Raw genomic sequence first — 17,106 nt, forward strand, 5'->3', positions numbered from 1 at the left:
TGGGTCCAAGGGGTTCAACATTAGCTCGGAAAGAGGGGTTCAAAAGGGTCAGGTGGAATTACTGGCCGGCCACCAACTTTTAGAGTCCTCCCATGTGTGTACATCACAAATATGTGGTTCAAAGTTCAAGAAAATGGGCCCAAGGGGTTCAACATTAGCCCGGAAGGAGGGGGTCAAAAGGGTCAAGTTGAATTAATGGCCGGCCATGAACTTTTAGGGTCCTCTCATGTGTGTACATCACAAGTATGTGATTCAAAGTTCAAGAAAATGGGCCCAAGGGGTTCAACATTAGCCCGGAAGTGCGAAAAACGGGCGCCGGAGGGCGTCGGAGGATGTATAACTGGTTGCTGCAATAATTGCTGGCCTCCCACCCTTCAGTGACCTCTCTAGTGATAAAACAGAGGTACCTGCCAAAAATGAACGAAAACCGTTGCAAAACGAATGCTCGGGGACCAAAACGCGCAGTTCGAGGTCCCGAAAATGGGCTGTTAAGCACCGAAAGTGGCGTTCGGCCACGAAGTGGGTTTCTCAGACCGCAGTGTCCCTCAAAAGGGATTAAATAAGATGTATGCCAAAAATCAGAACAAACGGAGGTGGTTAGGCGGTCCCGAACCGAGGCACACGGCCAACGGTCCCGAAAAATCGGAAATCGGACTCCGAAATGGGCAAAATGGCCTACGGCCACAAAATGCAGCCCACGGCCACTGAGAGATGGTCTACCGGACCTCTCTCTTCCCTCAGGAAAAGAAACAAAGAAAACCGAGCCTGGTTCGCAAACCGAGGCGAACAAAAGAAGGTTCGGAAGTCCGGAGGCAGGGCTCACGGCCGTGACTCTGAAACTTCTGAACAAGCACATTATGCAACATCACCAAGCGCTCAATCAGTGACATCTGAGTCTTAAGGTCGGTCAAAAATGGGGTGTCTACAAAGTGTTATGATAAAAACTGGTCGTAAAGATTGGGTCAATAAAAATATCGTGTAAAATGAAAGTTAAAAGTTCCTCCCTGCGGAGTGCAATTGGAGTTGTATGAAAATTGAAAGGATAATTCAAAAATTGGAGTAAGAGGCAGGTTGCAAATTGTAACTAAATAGTTGGCGAATAATCTGATTAGTGAATGAAATACGTGAGAGTACGTGAGGAATTTAACTAGGAAAAAACGTGGTCCTGGAGCTGTGAAGAAACTTCATAATGTGACTAAGTGTTGAAAATGTGGTTCTGCTAGGCTTTGAAGTGCTCGGTCTGGCCGAGGCTTCTGAAGTGCTCGGTCTGGCCGAGACTTTGAAATGCTCGGTCTGGCCGAGGCTTTTGAAGTGCTCTGTCTGGCCGAGGCTTTCGAAGTGCTCGGTCTGGCCGAGGCTTTCGAAGTGCTCTGTCTGGCGGAGGCTTTTGAAGTGCTCGGTCTGGCCGAGGCTTTCGAAGTGCTCGGTCTGGCCGAGGCTTTCGAAGTGCTCAGTCTGGCCGAAGTGCTCTGTCTGGCTGAGGCTTTTGAAGTGCTCGGTCTGGCCGAGGCTTTCGAAGTGCTCGGTCTGGCCGAGGCTTTTGAAGTGCTCAGTCTGGCCGCGGCTTTTGAAGTGCTCGGTCTGGCCGAGGCTTTCGAAGTGCTCAGTCTGGCTGAGGCTTTTGAAGTGCTCGGTCTGGCCGAGGCTTTGAAGTGCTCAGTCTGGCTGAGGCTTTTGAAGTGCTCGGTCTGGCCGAGGCTTTGAAGTGCTCGGTCTGGCCGAGGCTTTGAAGTGCTCGGTCTGGCCGAGGCTTTGGAATGCTGTAAGTGAAAAAGTTATGGGAGCAACATAGAGACAGTTGAATTATGAAAGTCTAAGTCACCAGTCGGGGTTTGCATTATGTATAAAAGGGGAATACAATATGGACAATACAGAAGTACGAATTTATTGATAGTAACGCTTCAAATGTTCCGCGTTCCAAGGATGAGGCAGGTCTCGGCCTTCTATGTCTTGAAATCGGTAAGTGCCTGGTCGTGGTCGGGCTTTCACAACGTAGGGCCCCTCCCATTTGGCTGCTAGTTTGCCCTCGGTTGGATTCTTTGTGGCAGGAGTCATTTCTCGTAAGACAAGGTCCCCTACGGAGAACTCTCGTGGTTGGACTCGGCGGTTGTAGTGTGTTCTCATTTTCTGCTGGTACAAAGCCAATCTGACAGCAGCGGTCTCTCTGAGCTCTTCAACGAGGTCCAAGTCTGTTCGATGGAGTTCTTCGGCAACGGCCAGATCCGGATGTAAGATCCTGGGAGTGGGCAAACCGACTTCTACCGGGATAACCTCCTCAGCGCCGTATGTTAAGCGAAAAGGGGTTTCACCAGTGGGAGTGCGAGCAGTGGTTCGGTAAGCCCAGAGTACATTTGGTAGTTCCTCAGCCCAAAGGCCTTTAGCAGCTTCAAGCTTGGTTTTGATGATTTTTAGAAGGGAACGGTTGGTGACCTCAACTTGGCCGTTTGCTTGGGGGTGACCGGGGGAGGAGAAGCACAGTTGGATCTGGAGATCTGCACAAAATTTTCTGTACTTCGCGTTATCGAATTGTTTGCCATTGTCAGAGATGACGGCTTGAGGGATGCCAAATCGGCAAATGATCGATTGCCAGATAAACCTGGTGGTGTTCCGCTCGGTGATTGTGGCAAGGGGTTCAGCCTCGACCCACTTGGTGAAGTAATCAATGGCAACAATCACGAACTTGGTCTGGCCTCGACCGGTGGGAAGTGGACCAACCAGGTCGATCCCCCACTTGGCAAACGGATAAGGGCTGTAGAGTGTGATTAACTCTGTAGGAGGAGCATGAGGGATGTTGGCGAAGCGTTGACATTTATCGCATTTGAGCACGAAGTCGGTCGCATCCTGATTAAGGGTTGGCCAAAAGTACCCAGTACGGAGTATCTTCTGGGCAAGGGACCTGCCACCTGAGTGATTACCACAAATTTCCTCGTGGATCTCCTGCATTACATAAGTTGCTTGCGCTGGATTGAGGCACCGTAGATATGGCCGGGAGAAACCGCGCTTGTACAATATACCGTCGACAATGACGTAATTGGATGCTCGGGATCGGACTTTGGCAGCCTGCTGCTGGTCATCTGGAAGTGCTCCTGTGGTAGGAATAGGAGAATGTCGGATGCCCAAGGGATGGGTTCGCTCTGGATGTATTGTACAGCTTGCAGATCGGGTGAAATGGCTGGGTGGTGTAGATATTCGACGCGGACATCATGGCTGAGAGTAGGATGGTCAGCAGAGGCCAACTGAGCCATCTCATCTGCTTTGGAGTTTTCTGCCCGAGGAATTTGCCTGATGTGGAAGGTATTGAAGAGGCGAGTAAGGGGAAGTGCCAGGTCCCTGTAAGCTCGCATCGTGTCTTCCTTGGCATCAAAGTCTCCCGTCATCTGGCCGACGACGAGTTGGGAGTCGCTGAATACTCGGAGGTGGCTGACCCCTATGTCCCTGGCAAGGTGGAGCCCTGCTATTAATGCCTCGCACTCGGCTTCATTGTTTCTTGCTTCAAACAAGAAACGGAGGGCACATTTGAAGTAGCCGCCCTCAGGGGAGGTGAGGATGAGGCCGGCACCACTTCCTTCTCTTCGGGACGAACCGTCGACGTTAAGGATCCAAGAATGAGGATCTTCTGGCTCTGTTGGAGCTGGTAGGGGCGGAGGTGTAGTGGTTGGGGTTGGCTTGGTGAACTCCATGATGAAGTCAGCTACAGCCTGCCCCTTGATTGCTGTCCGAGGGCGGTAAGAGATGTCAAACTGGCTGAGTTCTACGGACCACTGCATCAGTCTACCCGAGAGTTCTGGTTGCTGCATGACTTTCTTCAGGGGCTGGTCGGTGAGGACCACTATGGAGTGGGCTTGGAAGTATGGGTGGAGTCGTCTAGAGGCAATGACCAAGGCCAGGGACAGTTTTTCCAGCAAGGGGTAGTTCTGCTCCGCGCCCCTGAGAGCTCGGCTAATGTAATAGACCGGTCGTTGGATTGAGCCATCTTCTCGGAGGAGAGCTGCACTGACTGCGGTTCCTGATACTGCTAGGTAGAGAAAGAGGGGTTCGCTTGTGATTGCTTGGGAGAGAAGGGGGGGTTGGCCATGCATTGCTTTAACTGTTGGAAGGCCTCCTCGGATTCAGCTGTCCATTCAAAAGTCTGCCGAAGAACTTTGAAGAAGGGCAAGCACTTATCTGTCGCACGGGAGATAAAGCGGTTGAGGGCCGCCACTCGGCCGGTGAGTCTCTGAACCTCTTTGACCATCCTAGGCGACTGCATCTCAACCAAAGCCTTGATCTTCTCAGGGTTAGCTTCGATGCCGCGCTGACTGACTATAAAGCCCAAAAATTTGCCAGACCCTACGCCAAAGGCGCACTTTTCTAGGTTGAGCTTCATCTGGTACTTGCGCAAGGTGGCAAAGGTCTCACGTAAATCAGTAAGGTGATCGGAGGAGTATTTGCTTTTGACTAGCATATCGTCGACATAGACTTCCATATTCCGACCTATTTGGTGATGGAAGATGGCGTTAACCAGCCGCTGATAAGTGGCCCTAGCATTCTTCAATCCGAACGGCATTACACAGTAGTGGTAGGTACCTCGATCGGTAATAAAGGATGTGTGCTCCTGGTCAGATGTGTGCATCAGGATTTGGTTGTACCCTGAGAAGGCATCCATGAAGCTGAGCATTTGATGACCGGCCGTGGCGTCGACCAGCAGATCTATGCGGGGAAGGGAGTAGCTGTCTTTGGGACAAGCTCGGTTCAGGTCAGAGTAGTCGACACAGAGCCGCCATTTGCCATTGTGTTTGCGGACGAGGACCACATTGGACAACCACCTAGGATAGTCCACATTTTTGATGAATTGGGCCTCGAGGAGTTTGTTAACTTCGGCGGCTATAAGGGTGTTGCGCTCCGGATGGAAAATGCGTTACTTCTGGCGGTGGGGTCGAAAGTGGGGTTCGATGCTGAGGCGATGGGTTATGAAGGAGGGGTCGATGCCTGGCATGTCAAAATGGGTCCAGGCGAATACATCTCTATGCTCGGTCAGGAGAGCAGTAAGGTCGGCCTTGGCTTGGGTAGGTAATTGGCTGCCAATCTTGGCGGTTCCGATTGGGTTGGTGGGATCAATGTTAACTTCAATAAGTTCCTCTACAGGTTCACCTCTGACCAGCTCGTCCTCATCTCGGACGTCAAGCCCTTCGATGATCATGGCCTCTTTTAGCCTGACTTCCTTGAGTGAGGCGACATAACACTCCCTGGCCACGGTCTGCTCTCCTTTGACAGTGCCGACACCGAGATCGGTAGGAAATTTGATGGCAAGATGATATGTAGATGTGATGGCTTGGAAGGCGTTGAGGGCTGTGCGGCCGAGGATGATGTTATAAGCAGAGGGGCAGTCGACCACAAGGAAGGTGAGCAACTTAGTGGTCTGCCGCGGGTGCTCGCCAATGGTGATAGGTAGATCGATGGAGCCGATGGAGGTAACGCGGTCGCCGGTGAAGCCGACCAGAGGGGTTTGGAGAGGAGACAAGCTCTCTTCCCCAATCTTGAGCTGGCGGAAGCAATTGAGGAAGATAATGTCTGAAGAGCTGCCGTTGTCTACGAGGACTCGTCTGACTTTGTAGTTGGAGAGGATGGCGGAAATGACAAGGGGGTCATCATGTGGGTAACGGACTCCTGCACAGTCGGTGTCGGTGAAGGTGATGGGTTCGATCCATTGTTTTGACTGTTTGGGAGGTCGGTCCACCGTCGCCACCGCTTTGTCTGAGCCCTGCCTGATTTTTCTGAGTTCTGCCTTCTGAGCCGAGCGGGATGGTTCCCCGCAAGCAAGGCCGCCTGAGATAACTCGAATTTCTCCGACTGGTGGATGGGGATTACCAGGAGGCCGAGGCTGTGGTGGTGGGCGATCGTGGCCTTGGTTAGGTGGGCCTTGGTTGCGGGGTGGTGTTTGTCGGTGATTGTTCCTGGTGAGGTCAGTTCTTTGTCTCTATGGAGGGCGGTTATCTGTGAATCGGCTGAGGCGGCCCTGGCATATGAAGGTCTCAATCTGATCTTTGAGGTTAACACACTCGTCGGTGGTATGACCATGGTCTTGGTGGAAGCGGCAGTATTTGGACTGATCTTTTCGAGTGGAAGGGTTTCGTGAAGGTAGGAGCCACTTGAGGGGGTAGTCCCGTTGGATCTGATTGAGGACGTGCTCCATAGGGGAGTTGAGAGGTGTGTATCGCTCAAACCGACCGGGCGGTCTGGTCGGAGTCGTCCGGTCGGCACGGGGGGGTCGGTCATTATAGTGGGGTGTTTGGTTATTATACTGGGCGGTTCTTGATTCGGAGTCTTTCCTCTTGTCTCTAGGGGTCGGATTTTTAGGGGTGGGTTCTTGTCGAGCGGCCAGAGAATCTTCAGCATTCATGTACTTCTGGGCTTTGGATAGGAGGGCTGCCATGGTGGTTGCAGGGTTTTTGGAGAGGGAGAAAAGGAAATCCGACGACCGCAGGCCGGCCATGAAGGCGGTGAGGATGACCTTGTCGTCATTCTCCGCTACTTGAAGGGCCTCGGTGTTGAAGCGGGTGACGAAGCTGCGAAGCGACTCCCCCTCGGTCTGACGAATGTTGAGGAGTTGGGTGGCTGGGCGTCTCTGACGCTGGGCCCCGATGTAGTGGCTCAGGAAAGAGTCACTGAGGTGTTGGAAGGTGGAGACGGAGTCTGCCGGTAACTGGCTAAACCACAATCGAGCTGATCCCTTTAGTGTCACTGGAAAGGCTCGACACATGATCTCGTCAGGGAAAGCATGGAGGATCATGAGGGTGCGGTAGGTTTCCAGATGGTCGGGGTCTGTTGTGCCATTGAATGAGTCAATGGTAGGCATTTTGAACTTGGCGGGCAACGGTTTGTCGCGGATGGAGGCAACAAAAGGCGAGTGGGCGGTGGTTGAGGGCTTGTGTTGGATGTTCTGGATGACCCCTTGTAGTTGGAGTTTCATAGCTCGAAGTTCCGCGTCCCAGAGGGGAATGTTGTCTCCATGGTCGGTAAATGGGGGCTGGACACTGCTGGCTTCCCCTTAGGGGGTAGTGGCACAACTGGCGGGCGTGGAGACGGAGGTGGTAGGCTCATATGTGGAGGAGGAGGGGGTCGTAAACCTTCTGGGTTGGGGGGAAGGGGTGGTGAAGCCGTGTGGTTCGGGGTTCTTTCTTGGTTGGGTGGAATGTCTGGGGGTGGAGCAGGGAGGTTTCTTTGGAGCAGAGCATTGATCAGGGCCTGGTTTTGCTCGGCCATGCGGTTAATACTGTTGGTAAGCTCGATGATGTACTGTGGTGGGTTGTTTGGATGGGAAGGGTCTATTTGATGATCGGTGGCATTATGGTGGGAGGCCATGGACCTAGTCGTGACCATACACCTGGACGGGTGAGAGGAAAAAGATGATAGTGAGAAAGGAGGGCTCCGGCGATAGCGAACACAACTAGCGCGCGAATAGACCACCAGGTTCCCACAGACGGCGCCAACTGATGATACAGTCCGTCCCGGGTGGATGGGTCAGGCTGGCCCAGGTTCTTCAGGTTCCGGCTTCGGGTGGTGATTCCGTCAAATGACCTGCAAGCAAGTCCAAAGGGGAACGGGGCAGTCCCCCAGTAAACCCTCCGGCGAGAGAATTAGTAGAGAAAAACAGGAAAATGTAGGGAAGAAGATGGAGAGATAAAAAGCTTAACCTTTTTCTTGTGCTTCTCTTGTTGCTTATATCCTTTGGTAATCATTTCACTGTCCCTTGTGACGTGCCCCCTTTCCGCCGAAAGCCTGTGCCGTAGCTTACCTTGTTCAGGGTGAGGGGGCTCTGTTCCGACGGGGAGGTGTTGTCGTAATAAATGCTGTGATGGGCTGCATTAATGGTGATGTGTTGTGGCAATAACTCTGCAAATCTTTGTCTGCTGATGTGGCCTGTGTCTCATCTGTCATGTGTCCGAATGCCCTTGGCCCTCCACGTCCAGGTGGCCTCCAGCTGTCCTGGGCTTTGCCAACCAAGTTATGCTATGGGTCCAAAGCGATGGGTTCTGGGTGGTTTGCCGTGGGCTGTATGCCTCGTGGGCCTGTCCATGTCAAAGTCAAAAAGTCTTATGGGTTAAGAGAAGTTAATAAATGCTGAGGATAATTTTTTTTTTTTAAAACAAAAAATTAAAAAATTAGGATTGGCATATTGGAGCTCCCACAGGCTTTGGGGGTTAAAAAACCCCCTTTTGCTTAATATATAGTAAGTATAGATTGTAAACACAATAAAATAGGAGAACATTTATGTCTACATGTTTTTTTATATAAAATCTCCTCCATTATAATAAGATATCACTTTATTTCTCTCATCTTATAATCTATATAAAAAAAATTCTTTGAAATTCAACATATATGAATTCCTTGAAAAGTTTCAACACATATGATTATTATCCTTCATAACAACACTTTAATGCATTAAGAACAAACATAAAAAAAAAATCTTGAAAAATCCAACACATATGATTGTTATCAAAATATTAAACTTTAATATAATATAATAAAAAAAACCACATTTAATTCCTTGAAAAGTTCAACACATATGATTATTATCAAAATATTAAACTTTAATATAATATAAAAAAGGAAAAAAAATAAGACATTTAAAAAAAAACATTTAAAAATCACAATTCACATATATACATAATTGTAAACACAATAAAATAGGAGGGCATTCATGTCTACACGTTTTTTTTATAAGATCTCCTCCATTATAATAAGATAGCACTTTATTTCTCTCATCTTATAATATATATATATATATATATATATATTATCTATCTATACTATATATTAAGCAAAAGGGAGTTTTTAACCTCAAACCCTGTGGGAGCTCTAATCTCCCAATCTAAATTTTTTGATTTTTTGATTTAAAAAAAAAAACCTTAACATTTATTAACTTCTCATAACTCCCAAGTTTTACCTTCATAATAACACTTTAATACATAAAGAACAAATATAAAAAAAAAATTTAAAATCCAACACATATGAATTACTTGAAAAGTCCCAACACATATGATTATTATCCCTCATAATAATACTTTAATGCATTAAGAACAAGCATAAAAAAAAATTCTTGAAAAGTCCAACACATATGATTATTATCAAAATATTAAACTTTAATATAATATAAAAAAGAAAAAAAAAGACATCTAAAAAAAAAAGACATTTAAAAATCGCAATTCACATATCTATACTATATATTAAACAAAATAGGGTTTTTAACCCCAAAGCCTTGTGGGAGCTCCAATCTCCCAATCTAAATTTTTTGATTTTTTGATTTAAAAAAAAAAAATCTTAACATTTATTAACTTCTCCCAACTCCCAAGTCTTACCCTTATAATAATACTTTAATGCATTAAGAATAAGTATAAAAAAAAAAATTCTTTAAAATCCAACACATGAATTCCTTGAAAAGTCCCAACACATATGATTATTATCCCTCGTAAGAACACTTTAATGCATTAATAACAATAATAAAAAAAAATTCTTGAAAAGTCCAACATATATGATTATTATCAAAATATTAAAATATAATATAATATAATATAATAATAAAAAAAGACATTTAATTCCTTGAAAAATTCAACACTTATGATTATTATCAAAATATTAAATTTTAATATAATATAAAAAAAGAAAAAAAAAAGACATTTAAAAAATAAAAAAATATTTAAAAATCACAATTCACATGTATAGATAATTGTAAACACAATAAAATAGGAGGGCATTCATGTCTAAACGTTTTTTTTATAAGATCTCCTCCATTATAATAAGATAGCACTTTATTTATCTCATCTTATAATCTATATATATCAAAATATTAAACTTTAATATAATATAATATAATAATAAAAAAAATACATTTAATTTCTTGAAAAGTCCAACACTTATAATTATTATCAAAATATTAAATTTTAATATAATATAAAAAAGGAAAAAAAGAAGACATTTAAAAAATAAAAAAAAAAATTTAAAAATCACAACTCACATGTATAGATAATTGTAAACACAATAAAATAGAAGGGCATTCATGTCTAAACGTTTTTTTATAAGATCTCATTCATTATAATAAGATAGCATTTTATTTATCTCATCTTATAATTTATATATATATATATATATACTATATATTAAGCAAAAAGGGGTTTTTAACCCCAAGGTCTGTGGGAGTTTCAATATCCCAATATGATTTTTTTTTTCCTAAAAAAAAAAATCAGCATTTATTGATTTGGTCAAAATCCTCTTATCAGCATTTATTAACTTTTTTCAATCCACATGTCTTTCCACATACCTGCATTTATTGATTTGGTCAAAATCCCTTTATCAACACTTAAAATCCTCTCATACAAATAATTATAGATACAATTTGTGTATAGTTACTACAGTACCATTTTCAACTTCTCTCATACACCATGGTTAGTGATAAGATTGTTAAATTATTTTATAAAAAATCTTAAAAAATATAATTTATATATTAAAAAAATCTAAAACAAATATAAATATTTATAATTATCTCGTGCATAGCACGGGTGATAGGCTAGTATAGATAATTGTAAACATAATTATCTAAAGAAAATGGGATTTTTAATAAAAAACTCAGCATTTGTTAATTTCTTCCAATCCCCATGCCTTTCGGGAGAATTGGTCAAAACCCCTCTCATAATTAAACTTTAATGCTTTAAAGGCCAGCATAAACAAAATTCCTTAAAAATTTTAACACATCTATCTATCTATATTATATTATCTATATCTATATCTACATCTATCTATCTATATCTATATCTATACTATATATTAAGCAAAATGGTGTTTTAACCCCAAGGCTTGTGGAAGTTTCAATATCCCAATCTGAATCTTCTAAATTTTTTATTAAAAAAAAACTCAGCATTTATTAATTTGGTCAAAATTCTCTGATCAGCATTTATTAACTTTTTTCAATCCACATGTCTTTCCACATACCTGCATTTATTAATTTGGTCAAAATCCTCTGATCAGCATTTAATTCCCTCATACAAATAATTATAGATACAATCTGTGTATAGTTACTACAATACCCTTTTCAACTTCTCTCATACATTATGTTAGTGATAAGATTGTTAAGTTATTTTTATAAAAAATCTTAAAAAACATAATTTATATATTAAAAAAAATCTAAAACAAATATAAATATCTATAACTATCTCGTGCATAACACGGGTGATAGGCTAGTACTATATATTAAGCAAAATGAGGTTTTTAACCTTAAGCCTTGTGGGAACTCCAATCTCCCAATCTAAATTTTTGGATTTTTTGATTTAAAAAAAAAAAATCTTAGCATTTATTAACTTCTCTCAACTCTCAAGTCTTACTATCATAATAACACTTTAATGTCTTAGGAACAAGTATAAAAAAAAAAAATTTGAAATTCAACACATATAAATTCCTTGAAAAGTCCTTACACATATGATTATTATCCCTCATAATAACATTTTAATGCATTAAGAATAAGCATAAAAAAAATTTCTTGAAAAGTCTAACACATATGATTATTATCAAAATATTAAACTTTAATATAATATATATATATATATAAAAAAGACATTTAATTCCTTGAAAAGTCCAACACATATGATTATTATCAAAATATTAAACTTTAATATAATATAAAAAAAAAGAAAAAAAGAAAACATTTAAAAATCACAATTCACATATATAGATAATTGTAAACACAATCCGTGCATAGCACGGGCGATATGCTAGTCTATACTATATATTAGTCTATCCTTGTGGGAGCTCCAATATCCCAATCCTAATTTTCTAATTTTTTTATTTAAAAAAAAAACCTCACCATTTATTAATTTCTTCCAATCCCTATGTCTTTTGGGAGATTTGGTCAAAACTCCCTCATAATTAACCTTTAATGCATTAAAGACCAGCATAAACAAAATTCCTTCAAAATTTCGACACATCTATCTATTTATATTATATTATCTATATCTATATCTATATATTTATCTATCTATCTATATCTATATATCTATCTATCTATACTTCTATCTATACTATATATTAAGCAAAAGGGGTTTTTAACCCCAAGGCCTGTGGGAGTTTTAATATGTCAATTCTAATTTTTTAATTTTTTGTTTTTTTTTTAAAAAAAATTAATCTCAGCATTTATTAATTTCTCTCAACCCACAAGACTTTTTGACTTCTCTCATAATTACTGCAGTACCTTTTCCAAAACAAATCATTTGTATATTAAAAAAAAAATTAAAACAAATATAAATATCTATATCTATATCTATCTATTTTATTTATATCTATGTCTAACCCACAAGTTTTGTGGGAGTTTCAATATCTAAACCTTAATTTCTTAATTTTTTGGATTTTTTTTTTTAAAAAAACATAGCACTTATTAAATTCTTCCAAGTCTTTTTTACTTCTCCAATACATACACTCTTTTTAACTTTTCACATACCTATTGCAAACAGTGAGTCTCCTTTTTGTTTTTTTCTTCTTTGACTTCTCACTTCTACATTTTCAACTTCAGTGACCACGTATGCAAACAATAAGTCTTCTTTTTGTTTTCTCCTTCTTGACTTTTCCTTTTGTTTACTGTTTTAATACTGTAGTTAGAGAGCGCATAAAAATATTTGTGATTTGTCTAGCGAATAAAAAATTATAATTTGATTTTTTAATATGATTGAAGTTAGATAAGTATAAACCCTCACAAAGAAAAAACTGTGATTATAATTAGTTCAATGATTCTTTTTTTTTAATGTGATTGTAGTTAGTTTAATAGTTCTTTTTTTTCATTTATTTATTTTATTATGTGAAAAATGTGATGTGATTGTAATTTGTTCAATGACTCTTTTTTTTAATATGATTGTTGTAGTTAGTTCAATGGTTTTTTTTAATGTTATTTAATCTTTTTATTTACTATTTTAATTTTATTTTTGATTTTTTACTATGATTGAAATTAGATAAATATAAACTCTCACAAAGAGAAAAATGTGATTATAATTAGTTAAATGATTCTTTTTTTTAATGTGATTGTAGTTAGTTTAATAGTTTTTTTTCATTTATTTATTTTATTATGGAAAAAATGTGATGTGATTGCAGTTTGTTCAATGGCTCTTTTTTTTAATATGATTGTTGTAGTTAGTTCAATGTTTTTTTTTAATGTTATTTAATCTTTTTATTTGCTATTTTAATTTTATTTTTATTATAATTGAAATTAGATAAACATTAACACTCACAAAGAAAAAAATGTGATTGTAGTTAGTTCAATGGTTCTTTTTTTTTAATGTGATTGTAGTTAGTCAATGGTTTTTTTTTTCATTTATTTATTTTTTTTATTATGCGAAAAATGTGATGTGATTGTAGTTTGTTCAATGGTTCTTTTTTTTAATGTGATTTAATCTTTTATTTACTATTTTAATGGTTTTTCTTTACAATCTATCTATCTATCTATCTATAGCTATAGCTATACTTCTATACTATATATTAAGCAAAATAGGGTTTTTAACCCCCAAGGCCTGTGGGAGCTTCAATATCCCAATATGAATTTTCTAAATTTTTTATTTTTTATTTAAAAAAAAACTCAGTATTTATTGGTTTTGGTAAAATCTCCTGATCAGCATTTATTAAATTTTTTCAATCCACATGTCTTTCCACATACCTACATTTATTGATTTGGTCAAAATCCACTAATCAGCATTTAAAATCCCCTCATACATATAATTATAGATACAATCCGTATATAGCTACTGCAATACACTTTTTAACTTCTCCCATACACTATGGTTAATGATAAGATTGTTAAATTATTTTTATAAAAAATCTTAAAAAACATAATTTATATATTAAAAAAAAACTAAAACAAATATAAATATCTATAATTATCCCGTGCATAGCACGGGTGATAGGCTAGAACTATATATTAAGCAAAAGAGGGTTTTTAACCCACAAGTCTTGTGGGAGTTCCAATATCTCAATCCTAATTTTCTAATTTTTTGATTTAAAAAAAAAACTCAGCATTTATTAATTTCTCCCAATCCTCAAGACTTTTGGGAGATTTGGTCAAAATCCCCTCATAATTATTTAATCATTTTATTTATTATTTTAATGGTTCTTCTTTACAATTTTTTTTTATTATGAAAAAAATATGATTGTAATTAGATAGCATAAAAATATTTGTGATTTGTATGATTGAAGTTATCTCCTTTTTTATGTATTTGGTCTAGCCAAAAAAAAAAAATTATAATTTGTATTTGGTTTAGCAATTTCTTCTTTTGTGTACTATTTTAATGGTTCTTTTAATAGTTTTTTTTGATTGAAGTTATCTGCTTTTGTGATTTGTAAAAAAAAAATTATAATTTAATTTTTTAATATGATTGAAGTTAGATAAATATAAACACTCACAAAGAGAAAAATGTGATTGTAATTAGTTCAACAGTTTTTTTTTTTAATGTGATTGTAGTTAGTTCAATGATTCTTTTTTTTGATGAGATTGTATTGTAATTAGTTTAATGGTTCTTTTTTTTTCTTTTTTTTTTATTATGGGAAAAATGTGATGTAATTGTAGTTTGTTCAATGGTTCTATTTTTTAATGTGATTGTATTATAGTTAGTTCAATAGTTCTTTTTTTTTCATTTACTTTTTTTTATTATGAGAAAAATGTGATGTGATTGTAATTTGTTCAATGGTTTTTTTTAATGTGATTTAATTGTTTTATTTATTGTTTTAATGGTTATTCTTTACAATTATTTTTTTTATTATGAAAAAAAATATGTTTATAGTTAGATAGCATAAAAATATTTGTGATTTGTATGATTAAAGTTATCTCATTTTTTGATTTGTATTTGGTCTAGCTAAAAAAAAAATTATAATTTGATTTTTTAATATGATTGAAGTTAGATAAATATAAACATTCACAAAGAGAAAAATGTGATTATAGTTAGTTCATTGGTTTTTTTTTTTAATGTGATTGTATGGTAATTAGTTTAATAATACTTTTTTTTTCATTTATTTTTTTATTATGGAAAAAATGTGATATGATTGTAGTTTGTTCAATGATTTTTTTTTTAATGTGATTGTATTGTAGTTAGTTCAATGGTTTTTTTTTTTTCATTTATTTTTTTTATTATGAGAAAAATGTGATGTGATTGTAGTTTGTTCAATGATTTTTTTTTTTAATGTGAGTTAATCATTTTATTTACTACTTTAATGGTTCTTCTTTAGAATTATTTTTTTATTATGAAAAAAATATGATTGTAGCTAGATAGCATAAAAATATTTGCGATTTGTATGATTGAAATTATCTCATTTTTTTATTTGTATTTGGTCTAGCCAAAAAAAAATTATAATTTGATTTTTTAATATGATTGAAGTTAGATAGATATAAACACTCACCAAGAGAAAAATGTGATTGTTGTTAGTTCAACGGTTATTTTTTTTAAATGTAGATTGGTCAGAAGAATGTCTATACATTTCAGAAGGTTAAAAAAAAATGTAAGTATAACATTTTTATTTTATATCATTTTATAAACACATAATATATGTATTGTTTATTAATTATAATACTAAGCCTTTGTTTGGCAATGACTTTTTTAGTTGGCTTTTTGACTTTTTTAGCCGGAGACTTTTTTGTTCGTTTGGTATTCTTGATTGGCTTTTTTGACTTTTTAGCTTTGGAATAATGGATTTTTTTTTTGTCTTTTTGTGATTTTTGGCTTTCTGTGATTTTTTGAATTTTTTTTTGTCTTTTTGTGATTATTTAGCCAAATATGATAACCAAACACCTCCTAACTATCATGCTGACAATGCAGGAATGCTGATGGAATGCCCACAACAATTTAGATTTTAGTTATTTTTTTGTTTTACTTATTCAGTGAATTTCGAACAAATGTAATAAATTCTTATTTTTATTACTTTAATTATGCAATGTCAACATTTTCTTTTAAAATTACATATATTTTATGCTAACAATATATAAATATGTTTGACATAATATAAATAGTTTTTTTTTAAAAAAAATTTAATGCCGTGCATAGCACGGGTGATATGCTAGTATTATATAAGGAAAATGGGGTTTCTAACCCACAAGCCTTGCGGAAGTTCTAATATCTTAATCGTAATTTTCTAATTTTTTGATTTAAAAAAAATAACCTTAACATTTATTGACTTCTCCTAACTCACAAGCCTTTTTTACTTCTTTTATTGTTATTGCAGCACCCTTTTCAACTTCTCCCATACATTATGGTTAGTAATGAGATTGTTAAAAAAAATAATTTGCATATTAAAAAAATATCTAAAAAAAATATAAATATCTATATCTATATCTATATTATATAAGGAAAAAGGAAAGATAACAAAAAATATTTCATAATCCATGCATCATAATCTCTCTCACCAATTTTTTTAAAAAAAATATTAAAATTTGCATTCATTTTCTCTCCTAAAAAAAACTAGATTATATTTTTCATGAAAGTTATGGGTATCCATTTATATCTTATCTATTATATTATAACATAACACAAAATAAATAAATAAAAATCAAATATACAAACAGATAAAATTAATAAAATTAATTAATAAATTTAATTTTTATTTATTTAGCTAAAATATTTATTTTGCCTCTCAATATCCAATTTTAAAAATCTATAAAGTCTATCTAAATAAATCTGATTTGAAAATATCTCCCACTATCATACTTTAAATCAATAAAACTCACATACCTATCACATATTTTACTCACATCATAACTAACCTAAATAATAATAATTAAAAATAAATAGAAACCATAGATAAATTAAATTAAAAAAATAGAAATTCAAAACTCCATCTAAAATAAATTTAAAAAAAAAAACAAATAGAAACCACACAAAATAAAGAAGATAAGAATTTAGATATGGATCTCAAAAAGATATAATAATATCTAAATTTGAATTATGGTTTAGTAATATAATTATCTACTTTTTTTTCATGTATATCTATCAAAATTCTAAACTACTTAATGAGACAAATTAATCAATATTCTAAAATTATTGATTTTTCAATTTATAAAATAGATTAAAAAAATTATTGACTGATTTATTTGTTTAATTATTTTAGAAATAA

At 36.6% G+C, this 17,106-nt stretch overlaps 1 protein-coding gene across 1 annotated transcript; it reads right to left on the bottom strand.

The window, feature by feature from the left end:
• Positions 1-2,942: 2,942 nt before the first annotated feature.
• On the bottom strand, positions 2,943-3,680 carry LOC145796259 (uncharacterized). Its single transcript, XM_082881321.1, has one exon. It carries the CDS (start codon positions 3,678-3,680, stop codon positions 2,943-2,945), a length of 738 nt encoding a protein of 245 aa, XP_082737447.1.
• Positions 3,681-17,106: the final 13,426 nt, after the last annotated feature.

Source organism: Camellia sinensis, chromosome 7 (assembly GCF_055761805.1).
Source record: "Camellia sinensis isolate YWXY chromosome 7, ASM5576180v1, whole genome shotgun sequence".
Lineage (NCBI taxonomy): Eukaryota > Viridiplantae > Streptophyta > Magnoliopsida > Ericales > Theaceae > Camellia > Camellia sinensis.

Excerpts from the sequence above, each read along its gene's own strand:
- LOC145796259 (XM_082881321.1), bottom strand. The coding sequence starts at position 3,680 with ATGGAGTTCACCAAGCCAACCCCAACCACTACACCTCCGCCCCTACCA.